Raw genomic sequence first — 27,701 nt, forward strand, 5'->3', positions numbered from 1 at the left:
ACGGTTAATGGAAAAAATATTATATAGTCTAGGATAATAATGAGCCCGATTAATATTCACGGAGGCACGGAATTAATTGTTATTAATAACTTTTAAAAATTAAAGTATATCAAATACTTAAAGAGTTTTTTTCTCTCATGAGTGAGGTGTTCCTTTTCTTGTGAGAAATTTGTTCTTGTTTTCTTATATCAATGGTTTTCAATCACATTGTTTTCTTTTCGGTATCCTTTATTTATGAGAATCAAGAATAATTGATTACAAAATGTTATAGTTGATTATTTTCATCTTACAGAGAGTGTCTTAAGTTTTTATATGCAATTTAATCAATTACGAAATATGATAATCGATTATATCAAAGCACAGAGTCTTCTTTTTCATGAAACTAGCATTCTAATTGATTACTAAAATTGATAATCGATTAATTCGATGATCTTACCCAAATTTCAAATAGAAGTTAGTTCAAATGCTTGTTTTAACACCTTGTAATTGATTACATAACCTGATAATTGATTACACAACCTTGTAGTCGTTACTCTATGTTGAACTCATTATTTTTAAGAAACTTATAGATGAATCCATGTTTAATCATACATGATACTCTATTAAGCATGAATAAACAAAACTTAAACTAAAAGCTACCACACATGCCTAGTCTAAAAGCATTCAATACAAATGTTACATACGTTAAAACATGTTTGGCATTGCAAAATCATAAAACCAAAAATAAAACTTAAGACTAAATTTTAAACTCATTAAATCAACATAAATCTTTGGGCCCAGATGGCCTTAACCCTGCTTTCTATGAAAAAAAATTAGCATATTCTTGGACCTAAAGTTTTTACTGCAGCTACTTCCTGGCTTGAAAAATGGCTAGTCTCCTCAACAAATTAATCCACTTCAATTGCCTTCATCCTTAATCCCAAAACCGTGAAAAATTATAGGCTCATATCCCTTTGCAATGTAATCTACAAAACAATCTCCAAATCCCTAGTCAACCGCCTTAAGCCCCTCCTAAACAAGTGCATATCCAATAAGTAATATGTTTGTGCTAAGGGAAGGTCTATCCTTGATAATGTCATTATTGCCTCTGAGATTACTCATCACATGAAATGTAAGTCTAGAGGAGAAAAGGGGGAATTGGCTCTCAAAATTGATATCAATAAGGCTTTTGACTGAGTTTAATGGGATTATCTTTCGAGGGTCATGTCTAAAATAGGTTTCAATCAGAAATGGATTGATTGGAAGAAGTTGTGCTTGGAAACTGGAAACTATTCAATTTTGATTAATGGGGATTCTATAGGAAAATTTTCACTAGGGAGAGGACTCAGACACGGTGACCCACTATTACCCCACTTATTCATTATTTGTAATAAGGGACTTTCTTCGCTTCTAAAAAAGGTTAAGATAGAAAGGGTGAGTTTGATGATATTAAGGTGTGGAGAAGGGCTCCAAATCTCTCATTTTGTTTGCTAACAACTGTTTTCTTTTTGCAGGACAGATGAAAAAGAGGTTACATCACTAAAGAATATCATAGACACTTATGGAAAAGCTTTTGGTCAACTAATTAATTTCCATAAGTTGGAGATTTTTGTAGCTCTAATACTAATAATTGTTTTTCACACTTTATTTTTTGAACAATTATCTTAGCTTTTCTTTAAAAAAAATTGTTTATAGTTGTGGTTTTTGTTGATAAATTGTATAAAATGATTTTAGAAACTTAAAAAGATAGTTTTGATGTCTTTGTGTAAACTTTGATGTTACAAGAGCAGGTTTTTATCATCAAAATATGAAGAGTTGTAGAGGTGATCTTGCCACAATGAGATATGTTTTGGCCACAACAAAACACAATGCTTGATCAATTGGAATTAACAAAGATTTGCCACAAGAAAATTGCATTTTACCATAGCAAATCCACAAAGCTTAAGACCTTGGAATTAAGAGAAATTCACCACAACAAGTTGTCTATTCCCCATAGCAAATGAAGGTCCAAAGGCATGAAGATCAAATGTAGAGTCCTTAATTCATAGCTGTAGTTTCAATGTAACAAAAATCCTCTAAGGCACAAAAGTTAAATGTAATCTTAGCTCTATTTAAAGAGCATGTAACATCATGGTTAAAGACTTTTGGTTCATTTCACAAATTCAGAAATAGAATCTTGAACATTTTCTCTCTTCTCTCTCTTTTATCTCTCTCCCTCCATTATTGCTCTTTTAAGGCTCTATTTGGATCTTTCATGATCCAAATGAACTAAAATTCACAGTTGCTAAATGATTGAAGTAGAATTCAAGTATTTAATCATTATTTTTCTTATCAATTCTCGTAGTTAATATGATCATATTTTAGTTCTATGCTTAGATGCATGTTAGTGGTGATCATCCTAGCTTTTAGGGATTTGGATTGTGTGGAAACAAGTTCAAATCCTATATTTGAATTGGAATTGCGCAAGGCTTTGATGCCAGGAATGGATCAATGACTTGCATTTGTAAAGATTCATAGATCTTATTTTGAGTTTCTAGGTTTGAGTCACCTAAGGAATTAGGGTTTGACTTGGAAATCAAGGATTAATTGCTAAAAAATTAGGATTAGTCATTCTAGTTTGGATCTTGGTTGCAATTAACTAGGATATTGATTATGAACAAGTTTCATATGAAGAAATTTATGGATTTAATATCATAAACATTTTGACCTAATTGATGTTAGTTTCACTCCAAAATTGGTGTTTGAAAATAAAAAACAGTTTAGTTTCACCATAGCAAATTGACATCTCACTATAACAAAACATTTTTTTTTCCAAAAATTGAAACACCACACATTTGTCGCAACGTGTTGACAACTTACTACAACGAATGAGTGTAAAAATTTGTTAATTCCCTTTAAGTTATACATAGTCTCTTTGGATATGATAACTCTTAATACTTTTTTTTTTTTACAAATTGGACTAGGTACACTTGCCTACTATGTCTTAAGCATGAAAAATACCAATCAAAGCATTTGTCAATAACTCTCCCATTCACTTGGTGTCATAAATCAACTTGGTAAATGAAAGCATGTTAGGCTTCCATCTATCATTGGAAGAAGTAAGAAAGTAATCTTTGGTTTTTTGAAGGATAAACTCTAGAGGAAAATCAATCATTGGTCAAGCAGAAACCTTTTTAAAGTTGGCAAGGAAGTTCTAGTAAAATATTGTGCTCAAGATATCCCTTCTTACTACATGAGTGTTTTTTTGTGCCAGCATCCCCTAAAGACCAATTATAGAAAATGATGAATAGCTTTTGTTGGGAAAAATACAGGAAATTCTATTCAAATAAGAAAGCTCAGATGATAGAAGGAGAGGAGAGATATCACATAAAATTGCTAAGTTTATTGTGAATAACAGAATTTACAATGAAGGGATTGAAAGCACTTTCTAGCTCTCTAAACCTATAATACAAAACTCTTTATAAAGAAGACAACAACTAATTGTCTAACTGAAAATGGTTACAACAGAAAAATAAAAAATAATTATAGTTACAACACAACCTATATTAATGAATCACCAGATTGAACGCTCCCTTCTGGGCGCTCCACCATATTATAGAAGATTGGATGACCAATATAGAAGATAAAAGTATTGGACCAGACAACCAATATTGTCATCCACCCTATCTCTATTGTCCATCTTCCAACAATCAATAACTTTTGGAGGGGTTTGAAACATGGAACTTCAAGAGAAATAAATTGGCTCAATTGAGATAAAATGTCTATGAAAAACAATTTAGATGAATAGAATTTCAAAATCTACATGGTTTCAACTTTGCAGTGCTAGGGAAGTTAGGTGGAAATTTACCACTCATAATGATACTACAATGACAAAAATCTTCAAAGGTAAATTTCTGTATTCATCTCCATCCATTTGAATTATTTTGTTGGAATTGATTTCTAAATATTGATTCTCTTTTACAAACTATAGTTTACATTATGCTGGAAAAAAAATATATTGCTTCCTTATTCTTTTTTAGTTTTCTTAAATTATCTACTATTTCTTAATTTCAATATTTGTGTGTATGTGATTGTGTAGCATAAAGTATGCAACAAAGCATTTGAAAGGTGATTCTGCCTCATGTTTGCCTTCAAGGTTGATTTAATCTATATAGAGCATGTTTGTCTTATGTGAGCACTAATGTGAAATAATTTGAGATTCACGGGTTAGGATTTTTGAGTTAGAGCTACTTGTGAGCATTTTTTCGTTTGATCTGCATGTGAACATTTAACACTTGACTTTTGTTTTCTATCATGCACACCATTGTACTTTGATGGTATGTTCTAACTTTTTCTCAACTTAGTATTTTTCATAAATGTTACTTGCAACCCATAACATATACATTTATTTGTGTTGTGAGTGAGCAAAGTTGACCTCATTTGTTCTCTCCTTCTACACATTGAAATGACTTCACTTTATTTCAAGTTTGTGTGTATGTGACTTGTTGTATTGTTTTTGTTTCTTATTTTCATACTTTAAAAAAATTATATAACGTGTTGGATAGTGAAGTGGGTGCGCCATTGTTTCTATCACTGCATCTTGTTAGTTTTCAACTAACTTTTATTTCTTCTTTTGTTTTATTTCTATTGTTAGGAACTCCATCAAAGCTTCCACTTGGGATTTTGTTACTTGACAAGAGGACCCTTAAGTACTAAGATTTCTTTTCCTAAATTTATTTCTTCATGTTAAGGTGAATGGATGTATAACATCTTCAACTTCTATTACAGTAAGGTGATGTCATGTATTTTGGTGAATTGGAAAGAAGGACACACATGGTGTGTATGCAAAGCCTCAAGAACAAGTTCTTCACATCATCAATCTACAACAAAATAAGCTCAAGAAAACATATCAATATCTGTGGGTCTAGATATCAATAAAGGTTATTAAACTATTATTTTTCACTGTTAATTTCTTAGTTATTTACTTCTTTCTTTCTATGTCCCCGAAACGTTATGAAAAATGGTCTTTTAAAATATTATATTATATTTTATATTTGGTGTGTTGGATATGGATTGTGTAAACTTATGATCAAGTTCAAACATAAGTTATAGAAGTTCTCAATCAACAATACCTTCTGATGACTTTTTATAATTTTTTGAAACTCTTAACTTTTATTTATTGTCATTTTAAGCGGTCAACACTAACTATTTGTATTCTCTTTGAGTTCTAACAACTCATTTTAAGCAATCCCTTTCAAACACTCTATGGTAACAAGTTAGTGTTTCAGGTGCGCGAGTTTGAACTAATCTGAGATTATTCGTCCATGGTGTTGCTATGTTGTAATTATTTATCACCCTCCTCTAATGGACATGATGTAATACAAATGTTGAATGATTCTTGAATCATAGGATCATTCGCTCATTATGTGATTTCAGTTTACCTAGGTGAGTATGTTTACTTTGCAACAAGGTATGTTTCAAACATTGACCTCATTATTTTGTTTAACCATGACAAAGCATATACGCTTCTTTCTTCTTTCATTTATGATCATTGATTTAATTGTGCATTTCTTGGATTTGGATTTTCCTCAAGGATGTTGGGTGCATATAATCTACATGCTCCAACTTCAAGGGGGAGATGTAGTGTTCTCGACTGGCATTAGGCCTGTAAGCCCATTAGGGTATGTAGTGTATGTGCCTTTCTCCATCGTTTTCTTATTCGCTATTTATGAGTGTGTTATATAGATTTAAGATGATTGACCCTTAATTTTAATGATAACAAAATAAAGTTTACAATTGCATCATTTAATATATCAATTAAATAGCATAGGCACAAAGCCGTCAAACTTGACTCTTATTGTAAGAGACAAAATGAATGCTGTGATTTGGGCTAGCATGTCGATGCCAAGGTAAGTGGACCGTGGACAACCAAGTAAAAAGGTTTGGTGTATGACTGAATTCATGTAGGATCATGTCCATAATAATAACCCTATGTCATGTCCAAAACAACAACCCTTGTGTAACTATGTTCTTTTGTGAATGTGAATTGAAAAAGTTGTAAAATTATGTTTAGTTAGGCTTTCTATCTTGAGTGCTCCAAACTCAGTTTGGAGAGTAAACTTAGTTTCATGACATGTTTGGTCATTTTCAAAAATACGTTTGCACATCAAAATTTTGTATAGTAACTCAATTTTGTGAAAACAAGACTTGGGTTGTTTTTGCAAAAATTTTAATCCAAACATGCGCTTAGTTGTATGAGTTAGAAACAATGTTATTGTAGGGTGAAGTCTAAAGAGATTTGTGAAATAATACTTATGTTGATTAGACCTACCAATGTGAGAATAATTGAAGAACTTGTAGAGGTTGAAAATACTACATAGGTGACAATATTGGTCTGAAGAGGTGGAAAATACTGACCTAAAGAGGCGATAATACCTAGTGTAAACTTGCAAACATGACAATATTGGATTTAGAAGCCACTTTGTAGAGCCTTGAGAAGAATATCTTGAAAGCTTGAGAAGAATTTAAGAATTATTCAATAAGTTCTTGAACTATTTAATTTTTTTAATTATATCCCTAACTATTTTTTTCTTCAATTGGATCCTTGAATTTGAATTGTTTTTTTAATTAGGTTTTGTGGTTAATTTTACGTAATGAGACTCAAACAGAAAGACCCAATTAGAAAACAATTTTTTTAATGATCCAACTGATTTATTTCTTCATAATTCTAGATAAAAAAATGTAAGCAATTTAGGAAATTATGAGTAATTTAGCTTTAAAAATATTATAATTATAATTAAAATTGACTTAAATATATTTTTCATGTAATATTCCCCCTTTTCAGATTACTACCTTTTTTTTTTTGCTACCTAATCTTTCTAGATTTTTGCATTTGGTAATTGTCGTTAGCTTGACTCTGTTAAATGGTGGCATGGCTAACGGAATGCCATACCATTTCTGCTTTTCCAAGTCATTAATGGGATAAAAAGACACAAGGCTAGAGTCAGCTTAGTCGACTCTAACAACACAACACATCATCTTCTTTTCCAATCTTCTCCTTCAACCTAAACACCATTCCATCAAACACCATAGCCACCAACAACCGCCATTTGTCCTTCGTGTCACCATTCACCCTTCCTCCACCATCACCACCCATCATTATATTCATGTCCAAAACCACCACCCATCACCAGATTTGAGCCAAACAACATGAAAACCACTACTTCGCCGCAAATCTTTGATCAGGCTTCGTTTTTGGTTTGCTGCCCATGAAATCTGAATTTTGCACAACAGCCTTTGCCACAAATATGGATTTGGGGCAAAATCGTGTAGGGGTTTCAATTTGGATATGATAGTTTGGTTTGGAGGTAGCTTGTTTTAAATTTGGATTAAGCTTCATCGATACAAATTAGAGTCGGCATTGTTTTGTTGGATTCGGGCAAGCCGACTCTAAAGGCGTGTTTTTCAAAATAATTAAAAAATAATAATGACATGAAAAAATAAAATATAATATGCTAGTAACATGATATTAATGATGTGACGTTCCGTATACCATGTCATCATTTAACAAATTTAACAACATATATCAAATATAAAAATCTGAAAATGTCATATATTAAAATAAAAAGTTAATAAGTAACAATATAAAAAAAAGCATATTACATATATATGATAACCATATTTAAGCTATTAAAATTTACAAATTACTACAAGGAAAGAAGCTCAATGTGAATTTGGGCCGAACACCCGTCTCTCTCCGGGACAGTTCTTCTGTGCAGAGTACACTACTCTTCTCCATCAACAACCACCACCAGATTCTCGTTTAGGTCATTCTTCTCTCTCCCTTCGCACTCAACAATGTCATTCTTCTCTCTTTCCATACCCTAAAACCGAAAAGTGTTCCACTTTTCTCCTCTCACACACATTCCCCCAATTCCCCCTTTCTTCCACCGTTATGTCGGGCCGGAACCGCGGACAACCCCTTCCTCCGCCGCACGCGGCGGGGCTGTCGCCGCCGCTCCACGATCAGCTATACGGCGCGCGGGCCCACCACCACCATCATCTAGTGGGCCCCGTCCCTCCCCATCCCCACCACCTTCTAGAAGACTTCCGCGACTCGCAGCTAGGGCTGGGCCCGCCGCGAGGTGGGCCCATCCCGCTGCATCCGGCGGCGATCATCGAGGAGCGCCTGGCCGCCCAGCACCAGGACATCCAGGGCCTGCTGGGCGACAACCAGCGCCTGGCCGCCACCCACGTGGCCCTCAAGCAGGAGCTCGAGGCCGCCCGGCACGAGCTCCAGCGCGTGGCGCACTTCCGCGACTCGCTCCGGGCCGACACCGAGGCCCGCATGCCCGAGCTCCACGACAAAGCGGCCCAGCTCGAGGCCGAGCTCTGCGGCGCCGAGGCCGCCCGCACCGAGCTCCTCCAGGTCCGAGCAGATGTCAAGGAGCTCACTGCCGTCCGCCAGGACCTGTCCGGACAGGTGCAGGCCATGACGCAGGACTTGGCCCGCATGACCACCGATGCCAAACGGGTTCCGGCGCTGAGGGCCGATGTGGAGGCCATGAAACAAGAGTTGCAGTGTGCAAGGTAGTGGTTGTGTCTCAATTTTGAGGCAATGTTGTGGATTGTGCTTAATTTTATGATCAAGGTTTTTAAGTTACACTCTAATGCATAGTTTGTGTTGAATGCTGAATCCAATGCATGCTTAAGTGTTTAAGGTTTTAAATTACACTATGATGTATAGTTGACCTTGGTTATGGTTAATTTTTGGATTATGTTGCTATAGACTGGGTTTGTGTGGAGAAACTTTATACAATTAATATTTTTATTGTTTTAGAGTATGGTCTGCATGGTGGATATGTTGAGGGTTTACTGTGATGCCGAGTTGTTGTTAATTTTGGTATTGTTATTGTTGTTTTTAATTACCTCTTGGCTTTTAGGGCTGCCATTGAGTATGAGAAGAAGGGATTTGCAGAAAACTATGAACATGGTCAAGTGATGGAGAAGAAATTGGTTGCGATGGCTCGGGAGATGGAGAAGCTTCGTGCGGAGATTGCCAATGCAGAGAAAAGAGCACGGGCTGCTGTAGCGGCTGGGAATCCAGGTATGCATTTTTATGCGTGATATGGTCTTGATGAGTTAGCAAATTGCAATTTGTGACATATAGTGGTATTTTTTCATGGAATTTAAGCCTACTATTGCTCTTACTTTGTTTGCTGTCCTTTGCTTTGATTTTATTTGTAGGTCAAGGGTATAATGCAAATTATGGCAATGCTGATGCTGGATATGCGGGAAATCCTTACCCTAGCATTTATGGCATGAATCCAGTAAGTATTGTCGCATCTCAAATGTGTCTTAACTCTTAAGTATAGTTGACCTTATAATATGCATTTGGTCTGGATCAAAACTGAGTGGACCAGAAGCTACAATAACACAAAGAGAAGTGTATTTTCCACTTTTTGTATTCTAACCCTGAGGGCTACCTTGAATTTAAGAGGATGGTGCTGTTAGGAGACAGGACAACAGAAGAGAAGGGAAAAATAGTTAGGGACAGGTAGAGTAGTTAGTTAGAAGAATTAATTAGATAAATAGGGGGAAGAAGGCATTCAGAGAATTAGCAGATTAAGATTTGAAAGAAAGTGGAAACCATTTGTGAACCATTGGTGGAAAAGTCTTTCTCCTTGTTCTGTTCAATTTCATTCAATCAGAAAAAAAAATTATTTTTTCTTTTCTTTATGTCCGTTTTGGGTTCCTAACACTGACTGCCACCTGCATATTGCTACATTTGGTCTCTCAGTTTGGTCAGTATGAAATTGTCAATTGGTTATTGTGGGTGACAAAATTGTATTGAATAGCTTGCAAATAGCTTGGTTTGTCTATTGCCCTAAATGTATTTGATTGTGTGTGGTGTAAATTATTGTCTACAGAGTATATGGTTATTTGATAATCTTTTATGACCTTTCAGTCAATTTGGATATTGTTCTTTGCTAATACTGGTAAATTTCAGGTACAGCCTGGAGTGGAGAATTTTCCTCATTATGGACCTGGGCCTGCTGCTTGGGGTGCATATGACATGCAACGAGCTCAAGGACACCGATAAATTCCTGTTAAGCAATCTTATTACTGGTACCTTGGGTTGCAACTTTCTAGATGATTGATTCAGGGTTTTAAGAGTTATCTACTCATGAACGTCATGGAATTTGTCTATTAGATGGTCCTTGAAGTTGTACTTAAATTAAAAAGCTCATATGTTGGTTGATGGTGCAGTAGATGATGTTTATCTATGGTGTCAAATAAAGGACCTTTTGTTATATTATCTTTTTATTGCGGTGTGGCTCTCATGCTAATCTTGCTCTTTAATTCATGTCTTCAGCTTGAGTTTTCCTTTATTCCTATCTGCCATGGTTGATTGAAGGTTGCTCATTGTCAAAATTATGCAACTATAGTTGGATTTTATGTAAATATTAGCTTCTTGTTATCCATCACCACCTCCTAGGACAAGGAAAAGAAAAGTTGTTTTTGATGTTCAAGGTATACAATCTCTGTTGAAGCTGTTGTTAAAAAAGCTGAAAATAGTTGGATTTTATTTAATTTTCTTGATGACCATCACTAGCCCAGAAGAAAACAAGGAAAAGATTAAATGTTCTTCTATTCCTCCTTATCTGTGTAATAGGCTTTCTAGGAAGCACTGTGAAGTTGCTCAAGGTATAAAATCTTTGTTGGACCTCTTGTCAGTAAAGAAATTGAAAAATACCTTCACATTCAAAAGAAATTCTATCTTGTACATGTTTATTCTTTATGGCTATACGATATGAATTGGAGTCTTAGAAATGCTTCTTTGACACTTGCTTTAGCTTTTTGAGAAGGGTTTGTTGAGATTTTCTGTTTCTTTCATTTTTGTCCTGTATTTATGTCCCCTTCCCCTGACTCAAATACCTAATAAAAATAAGTCAATTCAAATTCAGAGAGCATTAAGCTGTCCCTCTACCATAAATAGGATGATCTGTGTTTCCCTATTACAGTGTCATTCTTATGGCTTTTTCATGCATTACAATCCATATCTTTGGTTACAGGATTTCTTTAAATTATTCTAAATTCATAGTGCCTCCAAGCAAACATGCTAGCCCTTCCATATCATTCATTCACAATTAGAGTGTAAAGAGAAAAAATAACTTTATTCAAGGAATGAGGGTTTCTTATGTTTATATCTGAAAAGCAAATTTGACTTCACTATATCAAAATAATAATTTATAAGAGAGCTCTATGCATTGGATTACATACTAGTTTCCTATTGTCTCTGATCTCCAGTGGGGATACTGAGCAGAGTACCGTGTCTCCATTTTTATTATACATTTTGTTAAGAATTCCAGTTATATAATTGCATTGTGATCTGAGAAGATTATGAGAGACTAGCTTGATAGAGGTCCGATTATTTGCAGCACTCTATCTTGGACACATATTTCTTGGAATCTTTATTTTCTAGAAACTTGCTTGATAGCGATACTTTTGAACTTGAGTCCCACATGATGCTTCTTTAATTGGCTATTTTTGCACATAAGAGAGTTTGGACTTTTATCCTTTTTGTTTTCTTGTAAATCTTCCAGTGTTATCTTCTGTTCTTCGAACTTAAACAAATTCCTTGTTGAGAAACTTTAGAAATCTAAAATGCCCTCCAAGGAAAGGTCCCTTATTTGGACAGTGATACATAATAAGATTAAATCTAATGGTATCTTGTAGATTAGACATTAAAAACTCTATCTCCTAATCTGTGATGTGATATTCTGATTCAGAAATTACTGCCCATTTTATTTCTACATTGCCCAAGCATCAACCGTAGACCTAAAGTCTTTATCCCCTATATGTTTTGAAGATTCATAGGGAGCAACAGTGTTATCAAATAGTGATTATAGCGGCGCTATATCGGTATGGCGTCGCGATATTTTTACAAAATACCATAAAATAGCGGAGGTGTTGCAGGTTTCATATGGTGGCCGCCAGAGCCATAGCAGACATTGTGGCATGGCAGGTATGGCGGAAATAACACTTTTTTTTTTAAATGAAAAAGAGAAAGGGACTGAAGCCCATCCTGGTCCAACGGAAAATAAAGGGTTTTAAACCCTATAGAGAACCATGTTCTCTCATTCAGTCATTTTCACTTTCACAAAACCTTTCTTGCTCTCAGACGGTGCTGCTGCTTGATGACCTCCGACAGCAACTTCAACACTGGCGGCAACTTCGATGGTGGCGACAACTTCATCGGCGACCTTCTCCGGCTCCAATAACTTCCATCACCAGTGTGTTGCAGCTGCTCTGTTTTTTTTTTTTTTTTTTGCTTTATATGAGTGTATTCAGGTTTATGCAAAATTTAAAATATAATAAAAGAAAAATATTTAAAATTATAATTGATGTATGTATAATTAGTCATGTTGAATATTAAATATTAAAAGAAAAAATAATTAAGGTTGTAAAAAGATATGCGTAATTATTCTAAAAGAATTTAAATTTAAAAGAAAAGAAATTAAATATGATGTTTGTCATTCTTTAGGGGAGAGTACAATGAGAATATTCATGTATTTGGGAATAGATTAATTTTAAGAAATAATCACTTATGTTTCAAAAGCTTTATTTGAAAGTTGATAAAAAAAAAAACATTTCTCTAAAATAAGCTAAGCAAAATGTGCACTAATTTACTCTCAAAAGGATACTCTAATTTTATTAGATAAGCAGGTATTTGAAAGTAACTAATTTGAGTGTTAGCAGCTGAGATTTAGAAAGAGAAAATTTTAACATAAAAAGGAAATTTGACAGTAATTAATTTGAACATATAAACCACTGATATTTGGGGAGAAAGAAGAAATTTTAACATGCAAATAAGTTGAGTTTTTATGAAATATGAAGAAAGATGTTTTGTGATGGCAAAATCATTGTCTGAAGTAGAAGTTTGTCCCCCATTTAAGAATGAGGACTCTATTTTATTATGTTGGTTAGACTATTGGTTCTGTATAAAAGTTCATTAAATTAAAGAGAAAGAACGTAAAAAGAATTTGGAGGACAAGGGATCATCCACAGCAGAAGAGTGGGGGGGAAAACAACATGGAAAAAGAGAAAACACAGTGAAGCAAAGCTTCCCAATCTTGTCATTCCCAATGCATACCCATATCTGTTAAGGAAATCTTCTTAAGATGACTTTGTGCTTTACACTAATTAGCAGATTTGTTAAGGAATTCCACCAAAGATGATCATTGAGAGCCAATGAAACTTCCATAAAATAGTTTACTATGTTTAATTTATTTAGAAAATCAATTTTAGAATGTTTTCTTTCCTATTATTTTGTTTCCTTCTTTTTATTACTTTACAATCTAATAAAATGATTGTGATAATGTAAAGCCTCCCTCTCCCCAAAAATATGAAAGAACTCTTATTTGGTATCACAATCAGATCATCAAGGATTGTAACAAGGTTTAGGGATTTGGCTTCTCTGAAGTGAGAAGGTGCATTTTAGAGGATAAAGTGCAATTACAATTGTTGATTAAAACATCAATGGTTGAAAATTGTGATAAAATCAAATACATATTTAAGAAAATCTTTTTTTTAACTCATATTTGACAAAATCTAAAATTAATTATAATATCAATCATTGATTTTCTAATTAAAGTCTTTATTACACTTTATCTTCTAAAATGCACGATCCTCACTTTAGAGGAGCCAAATCAAAGGTTTACATACGCTTCAACTCTGTCTGTTGGAAGAGCAAGGGTGTACAAGCTTACTTACAAAAAAGGTAAGTTCACAAGCTGGCACCTACCTTATTTTAGAGTATGAGTGTATGCTTAGTAATCAAGTCTCATTTATTAGTCTACATGTTTGATCTACAAGGAATATGTCTTCCAAGAGTTACCCTGCAAAGCCTTGTTTGGCTACAGGTGGTGTTTTGTTTAAATGGTTTTTCAGAGGATTGTAAATGATTTGAATTTAGTGCTTATGAAGTTTGTTTAGTTAAACAAACAAATTCAAGCTAATAGTTAGACTTGATAGTTTAAATAAGTTAAGCCCAAGCTTTATATTTTGTGGATAGTTTGCATATATATATATATATATATATATATATATATATATATATTAATTATAATTCTGTTTATTATGATCTTACACACAATACATAATATCAGTTTTTAAGAGTCATTTTAAATGAATGATTTTAAATACACCCACCCACCCACTCACCTATCTAATGCCAATTTTCTAGAGTCATTTTAATAGGATGATTACAAATGTTATTAATTTTAAATGTTACAAAGTGAAAAAAAAAAACATTTTTCTACTTATTGAGTATATTTTAAATTTTAATGTAGTATAATGGTGATTTTCAAGTGGGAGACAAATATGGTTAGGGCTCAACCAGTTCTTTGTATCGTGAATTATGCAAAGTGATTTTGGTTGACTTAAAAAAAATTGGAACTCTTATCCATTTTACTTCAGATTTGGACGTGAATCATATTTCCTGTATTGAGAATGTCCCATGCCACGCATGAAATGTAAGGGATTTTGTCCCGTTCCTACATGTGAAGCGAAACGATATGCCTCTAATTTCTCTGGGTAATAATAGAATACTTTGCACAATTTGATATAGATGACTTATGCTATGTTTGGTTTTCTGTTTGGGGTGTTCTAAAATTAGTTTTGTGATATGTTTGGTTGTTCTTAAAAATACGTTTGCACATTTAAAGTTTGCCTAGAAACTCCATTTTGTAGAACCAAGACTTGGGTAGCTTTAGCTTGAGTTTAACCTAAAAGTTTGTAAGCTTAAAATAAGTAAATGAGAACAAACATAAAGTAGACACACATTATCTTAATTGAATAGAAACTATTTTTCTTCAATTTAAATTTTTAAATCCAGTTTAATAATTTTTCTGTCAAGTAAAAAATATTAAATAATATTATATTTTAATTTCGTATTTTCTATATATTGATTTACAGCTAAAAGAAAATATGTATTACACACACATTGCGTAGAAAAAATTATATATCTATATAAATTATTACATTAATATCTATACTCAAATAATTATATTTAACAAACACAATAAATACTAGTATTATTTAGTGTTTACATATCATAAATAATAGTTAAAATATTTTTTAAACAATAATAAAGTTAATAAAAATTATTATGTATACTTTAATGTTAATAGGATTTTAATATACATAAATTTAAACAGAAATAAATTTATTTAAGAAGTGTAAGCATAAATTACATTTATTAAATAAAAAAATATATAATTAAATTTACTGATACTACATTAATAATATTAAATGCATTTTATGAATATAATAATAATATTAAATATATGTATACTAAGCATTAATTTTTTTATAATTAGTTTTTATTTAAACATAGCATTTGACTTTTTCTATTTTAGAATATTTTTTATAGACTAATTTTTACACACGCACAATTTCTTATGAATGCATATTGACTCCATTCAAAAATTTAAGAAATCAATTAATTAATTGAATGTCAAAATCTCTTAGAATTATGATTTTCTTTATTTTATCTAATAAAGCATTAAATATCAGATAAAACCTGAAAAAAATGATTCAGTATTAATTAAGACAAATAATTTTGACAAAGACTTTTACAAACATATATTTTGTAAATATATATGTTTGCGCGCACGTGTAAAGGAATTATACTGTTATCACGTGAAAAGGAAGACAGCTTACAAAGAGAGAAAATGAAGAAAGGCTATATAGAAGAACATAAAATGTATGGAAAATATTTGTTCATGTTATGCTTATGGCCATTTATTGCAGAAGCACACATTAAGCTTTTCAACGTGGCAGAGTACGGTGCAATTACAGATGGCAAGGAAGATAACAGTGTTGTAAGCATGTTCATTTCCTTTGTCCACATCCCCCCTTCACTTTTCTTTTACAATTTGATTTTGAATAATGTTATTTCTACCTACATTTTTTTACAATTTTAAATTTCACTCTTCGAGTATGTTTGATAAATATTTTTAGTTAATTTTTAACCTTTAGTTGAAAAGTTTATTTAACTATGTTAGTAGTGTTTGATAAACAGTTTTTTTTAAGTTAGTAGTGTTTGATAAACAGTTTTTTTTAATAACATGTAACATTTTTGAGATATTATTTCAAGTAGGATTTTAGTTTCTAACTTCTTATCTTTTACCCTTTTAGATAATATAGGATTTTATTACCATACAAATAAATACAATAAAGCATCCTACTTAAGTTTATGTGTTTTTATTTTATTTTAAACATGGTTGAGACTAGGAGTATTTTAAGATATAATATAAAATTAATAGTAGAATGCACAATATGAAAAAAAATATAATAATTGAAACTAAAACTTATAATTAAAATGATTGATCTTTAAATAAACAATTATAAGAGTTTAAAATTAATTAAAAAGTAAAATTGTAATTACCCACAAATATATTTTATCCATAAAATAAAATTATTTTTTTAATAAAAATATCATATAGACATGTATATTTCCATCATTTTAAGTTTATCAGCTACTTCAACAAATGAATTTACAAAACATTTATAAAGTGATTTCAGTCAACAACTTTTAGGCTTTAGCGGCCAACTAACTTTACAATTTTTCAATTTTTTTTCCAAACATAGCCTATAAGAAAAGAGATAGATAAGAGAGAAAAGTGAAGATAAAATAAGTGATGTATTAACGATGATAAAAAAAAGGGATATCAAAAAGTGTTGTGAGAAATTATTGCGAGAATAACATTATTCTTTAATTTTATCGAGCTAACTAATGCATGTGTTACTCATTTATGGAAGGCATTTTTGAAAGCGTAGAGTGATGCATGCAACTGGAATGGATCGGCAACGGTTTTGATACCAGAAGGAACCTACATGCTCAAAAGTGTTATATTTAAGGGTCCATGCAATGGTTCAGTAACCTTCCAAATTAAAGGTGTTCTGAAGGCTCCAATAGACCCATCTTTGCTCACTGATAAAAATGGATAAATTTCAGATATATTGACCAATTGAATGTGAATGGAGGTGGCAGGCACACTGGATGGTCAAGGATCTGCCACTCGCCAAAAATGCAAAAACAATGCGAATTGTGAAATTCTTTTTACGGTATATTCCTTGTGTTTCCCTTTTTTTTCTTGATCAACCAATTTATTAATGGCTTACACAGCCTTACAGGGATTATATATATAGGTTCCTTTATCCACATCATTATTGTGTTAGAATTTTGTGTTGGTCCTTGTCTAATTCTTGGATTAAACTTCTTATTAGCATCAATCAATTATAAAATTAAAATTTGTGGTATATCAATTAATGTATATTAATTATTTGTATCATGTTGAATGACGTTGTATGATTTATGTAGTCGACCTTATTTATTGGGATAAGATTTTGTTATTGTTGTTGATATTAACTATTTGAACTTATCACTTAGTGTTTAAAGGAGATGTCTATTTTTTTTGGTCTGGTAATTATAAAACTGTCTTCTCATTAGTCAATTTCATGTGGAACAAGATTGAGTAAAAAAACCTAACCGCTAGACAAAGAGGAGCTCTTCCTCGTTATGTTGTTTGCGATTCCTTAATATTGATTTCATTTCCTCTACAAGTATACCCTTACTAACTTGTGTTATCAACATGTCATAACTTTGCATCATTATTCTATTAAAATCCACCATTTCATGTTTTCATTAATCAAGTTTAATTTTGATCCATTTCAATGAATTTCATATTTTGATCCATTAGTTCTCAAGCTGTTCTGCCATAATATTCCTAGCTTCACATGCATGTTGTAACTTCCACTAACATCTTGTGTGGTTCCATATTATGTCAGACTATGGATTTTGACTTCATCACCAACGGACATGTCCAAAACTTGCATTCCATTGATAGCAAAGGAGGCCATTTCATAGTGTTTGGATGTGAGAACATGACCTTCACAGACCTAACCCTAAAATCCCCCGAGAACAATCACAACACAGATGGAATCAAAATATCCCAAACAAATGGGATAAACATCACAGGTGTGAAAATTGGCACTGGCGATGACTGTGTTGCTATGATTTCTGGCACTAAGAATGTTCGGATTTCAAATGTCGTTTGTGGCCCTGGTCATGGAATTAGTGTTGGAAGCCTTGGGAAGAATGATGGAGAAACTGATGTGGAAGATATTGTTGTCAAGAATTGCACATTTGTTGGTACTAGCAATGGTCTTAGAATTAAAACATGGGCTGCTCCATTGAAGAAAAATTTGAAGGCTTCAAAGTTCGTCTATGAAGACATTGTCATGAATAATGTGCAAAATCCCGTTGTCATTGATCAACAATATTGTCCACTACATCAATGTGACCTTAAGGTTTGTGCTTCTAGCTAGTTAACATTTTTTACATTGTGATATTAATAATAAGTAATAACTCCTTTTGTCTTACACCTATTTTATTATTTGTAATTAAAATATAAGCATTTTAATTTTTTTTTATCGGTAGAAATTTTGTTTTCTTCTTCTTGCATTCAGACAGTTCCCCCATTAATTAGTGAAAGACATTTTACATATTAAAACAATGGGAGCATATCTAGTGAGAGAGTCATTTTTATGAGTGAGAAGAGTATAACCATACAACCATATATAGATGGTCAAATTTTGACTTCTTAAAAAAACTATCATGACTTAATGTTTTAATCTTAACTAAGATAAGATCTTATTGTTAATATTATTTTTCTCACTCTCACATAAAGAGTCTCTCACTAGACATGCACCCTTAAAACAATAACCTGTACATTGATAGTTGCCATAACATAAAACCATAGTAGCACAATGATTGTACCTAGCCAGCTATGCTGAACACAACAAAGTTTGATTTTGGAACAACATCATCATTATGGGAATGTTATTATATATATAGTTGAAGCTGAATAAAATATTTGGTGTTTGGAAACTCACACGTGCAAATCAGCAACGTGGCATGCAGAAATATTCGAGGAAGCAGCAAATCTGATATTGCAGTCATTTTTAACTGCAGTAAAGATAAGCCTTGTCAAAACATAACTATGGACAACATTAATTTGTGGGGTTATAGTGACAATGGCAAGGGAAGACTGCTACTAAGGAATTATTGCTTTGAAGTCAATGGTGCTTCTTATGGAAAACAAAGTCCCCCATCTTGCACCCCTCATCGTGCAACACCTCTTTCAGCCTAGCATTATGGAGCAAAAACAAGAACTTACTAGTTTTTTGTATCTTGAATGCGGAAAGTGAAATGGAATGGCTCCCTTTATTTTTGTTGTAAATATGAATATAATGCTATATAAATACATTTAATATATAACAAATTTTGGATGGTGTTGGTATATGGATCTTTGCATAAAGTTTCTTTAAGATATATTAACAAATTAATCAGAACTGCTTTTTGTTACGAAGGGAGATTTGTACAAACCATAAGAATTATGGAATCAATAGGGGTAAAGATTTTAAAAGAAAAAGTCAGTGATCGTTTTGTGTTTGACGGAAAACAAAGAGAATGGCACGATCACGCATGACCCTTTCCTGTATCCCCATGATATGATAAACGTTCTTTGGAGTCGAGATTTAACCCCAATTATGCAAGCAGATCCAAAAAAAACCCTCCAATTGTGCAAGAGAAGCAAATAGAACACACTTTTGACTGGGCCAAACATAACCAATTTCTATATCCGAAAAATATATTTGGACACCTCAAATGCTATCCAAGAGAGAAAAAAAAAAGAATATGATGGGTAACATGATATATGGGAATTAAGAAAAGAAAAATAAAGAGTAATAAAAAAGTATTTATAAGTTGTGTTAAAATAATAGAATGTATAAGTATCATTGTTCTTTTTTAGATCGGTTTATGAGAATATTCCTTGATTAAAAAAAAACATTTACCTGTGGGATTTGAAACCACATCCTTTGGGTACAGAGCCTAAATATAGCGCCTTAGACCACTCGGCCAAACTGTCGTCATATAGTTTGTCTAATCAGTTAATCTATCAATAATAAATTGCTAATTGAATGAATGTCTTGCATGTAACCTGAATTAAAGCAAAACATTTTCGCACATTCCTTTTTGTTTTTTGGTTAATTTTTTCCCATATTCTGAAACAAACGAAAAACTTAATTATAATAATAGAAAAAGGTTTGCATACTGTGTAACGAAAAAAGAAGAAATGGTTTACATTACATATAATACAACACATTTAATGCATTAATTTGATGATAAAGGGTTGGAAGTTGCCAAAGTGAAACCGGTGTTGTTGGGGTTACACTGAATCTCACGTACGTTTCCATATGGTTGTCGTTATCATTATTATTATCATTATCATTATTGTGTCGATTTTTCCATGTTTATATCATCGTTCATGTTGGTAGGATGAATCAAAGGAAGTCCAAAAGAAAGATGATTAAATGGTTCAAGAATTTTATAGGATGCAATTAAACATGTGTTTTTTTATAAATTATATATATTTTTATTAAAATAATATGATGTTGGCAACTTAGATAATTATTATGATTGAGTTATTATCTGTTTAGGATTTCTACGGATAAAAACAAATATATTGTTTGATATCACTTAGGACTATTGATATAAGTGTAATAATCTTTATTTATTATAATGAATGAAAAATATCAATAGATATCTTTTATCTTTTCTCGGCTTTAATGGCAGTTTTCTCTAGTTTTACAGTAACCTAGTTGTGTTGTAGCTCTCTATCACATGTTCATTGGCTAAGGCACATGAGGGTGTCACTAATATTAATGGTGGTGGTGACCCTGCATTGGTTCCATGAGGGTGTTTTTATAAATGGAAAAAGAGGAGAGAAAGGGTGGAGTTTGAACAAGTAGGAGGCTGCAAATGGCGCAGAATAGAAGGAATTGGGAGTGTGAAGGCCTTTCTCCTTTAAATACTGAACATGGAGGGGAATGAGTTAACCTATGAGGATAATCATCATTCACCATATCTTTGTCCTATAACCAAATTTGTCCCCAGTAACCCCCCCAAGGGATTTGAAGGTACATTGCTAAAATATTTTTTAAGATTTTATTTAAGCAAATCAATGTCTCTTTAAATGTTAATTCTTATTGTATAAATTATTGAAATAGAATTTTAATTATAAATAATATATAAATATTTTAAAAATTATAATTACTTTTTATTCTTTTTAATGTTAATTATATATTGAATATTAATAGTCTTAATTATCTTTCGTTAACAATGTATATGTCTGAAACTAGTGAAAGAAGGAAGACAAACGAAAAAGTGGCAAAAGAAAAGTAAGTAATTCATTTTTTATTTTGTCATTTGGAGTCCTCTAAAAGTGAAAGCTTTTAGAAATATACTTATTTGTTCTTTTTAATGTTAATTAGTCACTAAACATTGGACTAACTTGCTTTAGTGCTCTATTTGAAATGCGTGAAAGAGGAAAGACAGATGATTTAGTATGAAATAATAGAAAGGAAGACAGATAATTAAATAAAAGTGACATAGAGACAGATCATTCTCATTTTAATTTTTTAATATAATATTATTTATTTTTTTCACTTAAATTTCTTATAATATTAATAATCAACAATAAAATTTATAAATGAATTAATGATAATATAAGATTAATTTTATATAACTATTACTTTGTTTCATTTATTCTTTTATGTATATAAAATAATTTATGATGATAATTATTTTGGGACAAAAAAAATATGTTTCTTTCATTATTTGGAGTCTTTTAATTTAAAAGTAAAAAAATAATAATATGAGACCAATTAATATTTGTAGTCCTTAGGGTTTTGACATAAATGAGAGGGAAATGGTTTATATAGTTAAATATTTTAAATAGTATAATTTATCGTTTTTAATATTAATTAGACATTAAACATTGTCTTATCTTTCTCTAATGCTTTAATTAAAACACGCCAAAAAGAAAAGACAAACAAGGACCGAGAAATAAAAGTAAATTATATGTTCATCCATTGTCTAGGCTCTTCTAAACAATAAAGTGAAAGATGAAGGAAAAATGTGAAATCTACTAATATTAATTAGACACTGTACATTGTCTTACATTTTTTCTAATGCTTTGTTCGAAAAGCATGAAAAAGGGAGGACAGACCCAAAAAAATAAAGTTATCTGCTTTATCAGTTGAGTCTTCTTTTTCTGGTGTAATCATTTGGAGTCTTCCAAAATTGAAAGAACAAAAAAAGAAAAGATGAGACCACTTTTGGACGAAAATAAGAGGGAAAAGTGGTGTATACAATGAAAAGAATAAAATATTCTTGTTTTTACATTTTTTAATTAAAAATATTTAAGTCTTTTTATATTGATATCTTTCTTTACTTTTACTTCTACATAACCAAATAAGAGAAACGAAATTGTTTAGCTTTCTTTCTTATTAAGGAATTAAAAAAATTATTTCACGTTTTATACATTTTGTTTCCTTTCCCTAAATGTAAAGTGAAAGCTCAATCAAACAAAAAAGAAAAATAAAAAAATTGATATACTTGATAACTCACTAACAAAAAAAGTCATTTAAATAAAATTAAATATAATTTTATATATTATAGTGTACGTAGAAAATAAGAACGAAATAAAGCATTTTAAAACCAGACAAACTTTTAATATAATTTATATTATTTAAATAAATGAAGAAAATAAAAAAAATAATTAATACTCGTTCTTATTTGATTAGAAAAAAAATGAGGTGACAAAATATAATTATGTGGCAAACAGAGAGCACGTGACATAAATGTCCAACTCTGAATAAAATGTAACTAATTCAAATTAAATTTTATTTTCACTTAAAAATAACATAATTTTTTTCCTTTTAATATTAAATTATACATTAAACATTGGTTTACCTTTTCTTAAGGCTCTGTTTAAAATGCGTTAAAGAGAAAAGACAGATAAGTTTGAAAAGTGGAAAAGAGGGAAGACAGATAAACTGGCCTCACTTCCAAATATACCCTAGAATTTTAGAAGTAATATTACTCTTTAAAAAACAAATCAGAAAGGGTAGATGATGATGGGGAAGACCAATGCTTATTACAAACCTTTAAGCCTCACCTATTCACTAAGAGGTAACAGAATCCAAAATCCAGAAAATGATGTGAGAATGGAAAGTGAAAATAGTGCAAATGTGCCCAATAGTGTGTTTGGGCAGTGCATGGAAAAGGGAGAGGAGGTGTAAGGGCTGAGGATATTTTTGACTATTTAGACTTTTTGGGAGGTGTAGGATTGATATTGGGAAGTATAGGATACAAATGCCACCTAGACATCCAGTGTCTTACAAGCCCAAACACAATAGGCCCATGGTTCTTCCCATGATGATTTTTTAATTTTATGAATTTTTTATTTCTGTTTTTTAAAATTGACTTTCTCCTGCTCATTTTATCTCTTAGTCACTAATGTTTTGTTTGATTTAGAGGACAAAAATAGTACTGATAAAAATAGAAGAAATGTTTTAAATTAAAGAATAAAAGATGTGAAATCCATATGAAATATTTTTTATTTCTCTTCTCCCCCTTAACCAAACATAGCTGAATCATCTCTACTGCCAATCCTCTCCCTCTCTCCACTGTTCCTCGTTTAAAAACCCTCACTCAAAAAAAAAAAAAAAACTTTTCTATTGAAAATAATTCGTAAAAACGTTTTCATGATAGAAATTCAAATTTATAATATATGAATAGATTTTTGAAAGATTGATTTTTTTTAATTATTTCCTCGAAAAGGAAAACTGAGGCAAGCATGGTTTATGTTTATCACAATAAAATGGTACCTATAACCTATATAACTATTATAATAGCAACACCAACTTTATGTCTCCATATTTTTTTTAGACTATTTTACCTCTCAATTGATATTAAAAACCATCCCACTAATTACAAATAAAATCTTATTTCAAAGAAAAAAAATGTGGACAAGCACTCTGTTCACGCTAGTAGATAAAGGAAATGTCAATTAGGGAAAAGTAAAATATGCATAATTAAATTTATATATATATATATATATATATATATATATATATATATATATATATATATATTCAATCTCTATACTCTAGCAAAAATATTTCAGTTTAATAAATAAAAGTGGACATTAAAATAATTTTCAACTGCAAAATCTTTCAGTAAGTACATGCCTAAATTATTTATCCAATATACAAAAAAAGACTAACTTTAGATAAACATTCAAAACACAAAAGTCATTCTTCTGAAAAATCAATTTATTTTATACGGATTACTTATAAATTAATGCTAGCATGTTTTTCTTTTCAGGCCCATCACCAACATCAACTTTCAACCTTCCTGATTAGTAAAAACAACTTCTGATCGACTGCAAACTTAACACAATGGGAAGCATGCCCTTTCAGCATCAACTGAAGCCCACCAAACGATGCATATACCTCCCTAGAGCAAGAAAAAGAACTCGGTAACTTGAGCAATCTCGAACACAAAATATGAAATTAAAAAGTAGAATTGTGAAAAAATCTCACTGACATCAATATACAAGAATATATTTACTTCCATATCAAAAAAAATTGCACAAATATTTTCCTGTCACTAAGGATCCTTCATTGTGCACCATTTTGTGTTGTAAAGATATGATTCCATTAAGCAAAAAGTAGACTATAATCTACTCAAGCTCCATGAAATAAGCAAAGAAACATAGCACTTGCAAAATATACAGATAAACTACTTGTTTGATGATTCAATTTGTCATGTAAAGCACGGTTTGATTAAACATCCTTGATTCCTAAGGTGATATTTCTGAAGAGAAAAAATGGAGTAAAACACCAACATAACATGGTAAATGTTTACATACACTTCAAGCTGAGGTTTCGAGCATTCCTTCTCTTCAAGCTGGGGTTTCGTAATGTTATATAACCTCCCATGCATGATGTATTCAAACTTGTCTTGAATTGACACCGAGCCATCCTGGAGAGAAATCAATTCACTATAAAGGCAATATCCACTACTTTTGTGACAAATATAAATCATTCAAACTACTTCAACAGATATCAATATTGTAGATAACACAAAATAATTTATCCTACCTGTTACATACTCATATAGTAACATAATATTGTGGTTACAGACTATTACTCGGAACAACCTACTAAATTTCTCTTTATTTCTTGTCACACCAAGAAATCCTTAATCATCTATAATTTGTTTAATCCTATACAGGCATTAGAACTACTTGTTCCAGTTTCAAAATAAATGTATTTACAGGCAGATCATCATCTGAGAGGGTAATATTCTGAGAGACCACACTGGTTTTATTAATGTTCCAAAGAGAGCTTACTGAATTTTATTATATATGACTGTTCAATAGTCATTTTGTGGACCTTTCTCCACATAGTCAATAGAACTAATTGTTCCAGTTTCAAAATAAATGCATCGTGCCTTGTCATTCTGAATTTACCCTAACCAGTCCATGCTAAATATAGGCAAGCTATGTTAGGACAAGAACCATCCAATTTTCAAGTCCAATGTATCCACAATAAAAAATGAGAAACTGTTTAGTTAGTTAGCACCATTATTAGAAAGCACCTCTACATAATATATGTGAGCAAGTAACAGCAAGCACGTTTTTTTTTTTGTTGAGTCCACAAATGATCAAGCAAACAATAAAGCCTAGATTAGAGTTGGATAATGTAATTGGTATAAACAACTTGTTAAGTAAAGAAGAGAACTATGTAGATATTGTCTATAACTGCAATAAAGAATGGAAGAACCATAAATGAATTAAGTTTACCTTAGTATTCAGAACAAGTGAAGGAGACAAAGCCATCAAGAATCTTTCTTTTTCCCCCATCGGATAAATCTCGGTATTTATATCTAGAAGCATGTACATGTCACACTTCTCACTCCGTGCCACAATCCGAGAAACTACAAGATAGCCATGAAACTAACTTTCACTTCATTAATTCAGAAATCGTAAACAAGAGGAAAGCACACAGACGAATACAGAGAAATGCAAAGCTATATCACTAGATTTTATCGAGCATGTCAAAATTCCACAAATTTAATACTCATCTAAAGCGAAACTAAAGAGTAAAATTACTGCAAATTGTATATACCTTTAGTCCTTTACTAAAACTAAATTCAATTGAGTTGCAGAAGTCTATCACGACCTGCCATATCCACAAATAGTGAATGTTTTCGTAATCAAATACACCATTTTCCCCCTATGTTCATAATTTATTTATGTCAGAAGTGCACTTTACACTTGGAGCCACAGCAAAACTTCATTTTTCCTCAATCAAACGACTTCAGCTCAATATCTGCTTTAATTTACTCATACATTAAAACTCCTCAACGAATAGAACTCAGCATTTTATTTATCTATCTACAAACCCATTATGATTTCAAATAAAAGTAATAAAATCCTAGTCAAAACTACTGCAGCGCTAATAATCAATGGTTTATATTGAGGCAGCCTTCAAGTAAAAAATCACAAGGTGCTGCTTCACCCCAGTATTAAAATCAAATTATTAACTCATTAAGACAGTTTTGCATATCCAAAGCATTCATACTTTAATGCAGTCAATTCGTAAAAAAACGAGAGAGAGAGAAATTATGAATACAAGAAATAAGAGGTGTGCGCCACATACCCTTGTCATACTTTTTACCATCAGGGTCTACCTTCTCGACCTTGAAAATGTCATTAAAAAGAAGTTCACTCATCCTTCAAGGTCAATTAGGTACAGTTGATCAAACTCCAGATCAGAGCAACAGCCTAACACTGAGAATGATAAAATAAACACTAGAATTTAGAGGCAGCACATTATATACCATTTATATGAGCATAGAAAAAGGTCACAATTTACAGAATATTTAAATGTGTGAGCATTAAGGAGGGCACAAATACAATGGCACTACTGTGGTATCCACACGCAATGCATAATCATCCAATGAAAACAGCAACACATATCAACAGTTACAACATTCCACATATATAATCTCGCAATCTTGCATATATTTAAAAATCACAATGATTCGTTTGGCCTTCAATCCAAAGCCCCTTTGCTAAAAAAACTCAAGCTTTGAAAAAACGCGAGAATCAATGATATTGGGATAAAGCAAAAGAGTGTTAGGAGAAACGTACATCGACTCGTTGAACTGTTCAAAAGTTTTGATCGAGAGAGAAAAAACACACAGAGAGAGAGAGAGAGAGAGAGAGAGAGAGAGAGACTTCGAGACAGAATCAAAATAGAGAGTGAGGATAGGGTTCAGAAGCAACGATGAGAGAATTTTCAGAATTCCTTCTATTTACTTAAATTTATTACCATTTTAAATTTATTTATTTACTTAAAATTGAAGGTGTGAATTATTATTATTATACTTTAGAAAATAAACCCTCCTTAGTACCAAAAAATAAAATAAAATATAAATATTTATTAATTAAAAATCTAATTTATTCAAATCTAAAACATTGTTATTCAAATTTAAATATGAGATAATATTATATTAAATTAGTTACATTATATTATTTTTTACAATAAATTTATAAAATGATATATTGTAATTTAAAAAGTAATTAATTAAATCTATAAGTATTTCTTTTTTGTTTTAATTTATTTTCTCTCATGTTAATTTTTTTTAAAAAAAGGTAGATTTCTACTGTAATGAATTTACTATAAAAAAAATGAATATCAATGCTAAATAAGTATGAATAGAATAATCATATTTTTTAATCGAAATAATGTCA

General features: G+C 31.5%; 3 protein-coding genes across 3 annotated transcripts; 2 read left to right on the forward strand and 1 right to left on the reverse strand.

The window, feature by feature from the left end:
• The first annotated feature begins 7,655 nt into the window (after positions 1-7,655).
• LOC100779805 (protein FLX-like 1) lies at positions 7,656-10,276 on the forward strand. The gene is made up of 4 exons (XM_003546815.5): positions 7,656-8,547; positions 8,901-9,064; positions 9,205-9,287; positions 9,968-10,276. The coding sequence occupies exons 1-4, from the start codon at positions 7,913-7,915 to the stop codon at positions 10,058-10,060; spliced, it is 975 nt and encodes a 324-aa protein (XP_003546863.1). The 5' UTR covers positions 7,656-7,912; the 3' UTR covers positions 10,061-10,276.
• A 7,541-nt stretch (positions 10,277-17,817) lies between these two features.
• On the forward strand, positions 17,818-18,354 carry LOC100779447 (polygalacturonase). The gene has a single exon (XM_006598590.1). It carries the CDS (start codon positions 17,818-17,820, stop codon positions 18,352-18,354), a length of 537 nt encoding a protein of 178 aa, XP_006598653.1.
• Positions 18,355-24,089: 5,735 nt separating this feature from the next.
• Positions 24,090-27,249, reverse strand: LOC100780342 (DNA-directed RNA polymerases II, IV and V subunit 8B). Its single transcript, XM_003546816.5, has 5 exons — positions 27,099-27,249; positions 26,605-26,735; positions 25,746-25,879; positions 24,810-24,922; positions 24,090-24,394 (listed from the first exon to the last, which is right to left on the reverse strand). Exons 2-5 carry the CDS (start codon positions 26,675-26,677, stop codon positions 24,277-24,279), a joined length of 438 nt encoding a protein of 145 aa, XP_003546864.1. The 5' UTR covers positions 26,678-26,735; positions 27,099-27,249; the 3' UTR covers positions 24,090-24,276.
• Between the last annotated feature and the right edge of the window lie 452 nt (positions 27,250-27,701).

Source organism: Glycine max, chromosome 15 (genome assembly GCF_000004515.6).
Source record: "Glycine max cultivar Williams 82 chromosome 15, Glycine_max_v4.0, whole genome shotgun sequence".
Taxonomy (NCBI): Eukaryota; Viridiplantae; Streptophyta; class Magnoliopsida; order Fabales; family Fabaceae; genus Glycine; species Glycine max.

Coding starts and splice junctions, on each gene's coding strand:
- LOC100779805 (XM_003546815.5), top strand. CDS start 7,913: ATGTCGGGCCGGAACCGCGGACAACCCCTTCCTCCGCCGCACGCGGCG. Junction 8,548..8,900: donor CAAGAGTTGCAGTGTGCAAG/GTAGTGGTTGTG, acceptor CTTGGCTTTTAG/GGCTGCCATTGAGTATGAGA. Junction 9,065..9,204: donor TGTAGCGGCTGGGAATCCAG/GTATGCATTTTT, acceptor TTTTATTTGTAG/GTCAAGGGTATAATGCAAAT.
- LOC100779447 (XM_006598590.1), top strand. CDS start 17,818: ATGGATTTTGACTTCATCACCAACGGACATGTCCAAAACTTGCATTCC.
- LOC100780342 (XM_003546816.5), bottom strand. CDS start 26,677: ATGAGTGAACTTCTTTTTAATGACATTTTCAAGGTCGAGAAGGTAGAC. Junction 25,880..26,604: donor TGGTAAAAAGTATGACAAGG/GTATGTGGCGCA, acceptor GCTATCTTGTAG/TTTCTCGGATTGTGGCACGG. Junction 24,395..24,809: donor TCGAAACCTCAGCTTGAAGT/GTATGTAAACAT, acceptor TTCTTGCTCTAG/GGAGGTATATGCATCGTTTG.